General features: G+C 37.4%; 1 protein-coding gene across 1 annotated transcript in view; it reads left to right on the forward strand.

The window, feature by feature from the left end:
• slc12a3 (solute carrier family 12 (sodium/chloride transporter), member 3) overlaps positions 1-1,912 on the forward strand; it is a 22,405-nt gene that overhangs the window by 7,323 nt on the left and 13,170 nt on the right. The window contains exons 9-11 of the mRNA XM_015392854.1: positions 178-372; positions 750-857; positions 959-1,082. Of these exons, the coding sequence (XP_015248340.1) occupies positions 178-372; positions 750-857; positions 959-1,082 (427 nt within the window). The remainder of the gene's footprint in view (positions 1-177; positions 373-749; positions 858-958; positions 1,083-1,912) is intronic.

A 1,912-nucleotide genomic window follows, 5' to 3' on the forward strand; every position in this document is an offset into this window, starting at 1 on the left:
CCTAAGGCTACTCTGGGTCTGAGTAAAATTGTGATATAATGACACGTCTATCAAAGGGAGGGATATTATTTTTTATATCAGCATATTTGTTTTTATTTCATATTATTTATTTTTTTAACTAATATTTAAAAAATATATAGTTTATATAGTTTTGTTTACGTTTTAACAAAAATTTAGGGAATCTCCGCTTCCTGTGTTAACTTTTATTCAGGATCATGTGTGGTTCGGGACGCCTCCGGCTCTCTGAACGACACATTAGCTTCTTCAACACCCATGGAGTCCTGTGTTGGTTTATCGTGTCAGTATGGATGGGACTTCTCAGAGTGCATCAATAATAAAACCTGCACCTATGGTCTAAGCAATTACTATCAGGTGAGTACAGCTCTGGCACTGTACACTGACCTTCCATCCCATTTGTAAAAAGGTTTGCTTTGGTGCAAAAGTTATTTGAATTTATTAAAAATAACAGAATAATTGTTTTTAAATTTAGATGTCAGATGAGTTAAAAAGAGATAGACAAAGGTAGATGATGGGGTGCAGGGCAGTGAAAAGGAGATGTGAAATCTACATCGGTTTAAATCTAATAAGGATGATCATATGATGAAGATGTTTCTAGTACTTTCTGGTAGATGTTAATCGAATTAGAGAATTAAGCTATTGTTCAGAACTGATTTTTATCAATATTCCGCTGATGCATTAGTTTTGATAAGAGGAGAGAGTTTAATAAACAAAACCTTTTCTATGTTTAGACACTTAGCATGGTGTCAGCCTTCGCCCCTCTCATTACTGCTGGTATATTTGGAGCAACCCTTTCTTCAGCTTTGGCATGCCTGGTTTCTGCTCCCAAAGTTTTCCAGGTACAAACATATTTTCTAAAAACACAGCTCTAGCCGCATATAATATGATATTTTGGTTTTATGTAACAGAGATATCGTTGCTTTTGTCTTCTTTGTCATAGTGTCTGTGTAAGGATCACCTTTACCCTCTCATTGGCTTTTTCGGCAAAGGTTATGGCAAAAACCAAGAACCCCTCAGAGCTTACCTGCTGACATACATCATTGCCTCCTGTTTTATTATCATTGGTGAGTCATTGAGGTCGATTTTAATGTAATTACTCACCAAATCTTACAGCATCCACAGGTATTGTAAAAACTTTATGGCGATCTTAATTTATAAAATCTATTCTTTAAAACCTCAAAATATGATATACTATATAATATATATCTATTATGTAGATATATTGTAAGCAAAGCAGGAAGGAATCCTTTTTTTCTTTTGGAATAAAGTTGAATTTCTTGTTAACTGAACATCCTTTGCTTTTGAAAACATCCTTTGCATAGTGGATCGACAAGTTTAACACTGATAGAAACTATTTGCTGACATAAAAAAGAGGACCATCAGCTTAGTTACCAATTGTTAGTGCCCTAATGACTGCTTATAGTTCAAAGGGGGCTGAGTCATGTTCGCAATAAACAGCATTAAAAGACGGGCAATTGGTCCCGGAGGTCTCCACCCCTCGTTAACGACGGGGTTTCTCCTCGCCTTCACTCCTCTCTCAGAGCAGCATGTCTCCCTGTCCAGCAGGAGAACGTCTTCATCAGTAGCTATCCCTTTATTTTGTTTTTCCTGATGTATAACTGATGACAGACCTCCTGGGACCTAACAGCATAGACAAGTTACTCTATTTGCACCAGGTGACCGGATCTTTGGGTCAAATCAAACTTTGCAATCGGTCTCCGCCAAGTGACATCAATTGTTGATGGACCTTTATTTCTTAAAGTTACAAGGGGGGGAACAAATTATAGCAGGCCACCTGCTATAATCTGTTCCCCCTGTCTAAATCAGGCAAAAAAGGAGCCATTTGTGAACTGTCCGTGTGCTTCCAGTGACTTATATGCTTTGAATTCCTCGC

This window comes from Cyprinodon variegatus, unplaced genomic scaffold (genome assembly GCF_000732505.1).
Source record: "Cyprinodon variegatus isolate N-32 unplaced genomic scaffold, C_variegatus-1.0 Scaffold610, whole genome shotgun sequence".
Lineage (NCBI taxonomy): Eukaryota > Metazoa > Chordata > Actinopteri > Cyprinodontiformes > Cyprinodontidae > Cyprinodon > Cyprinodon variegatus.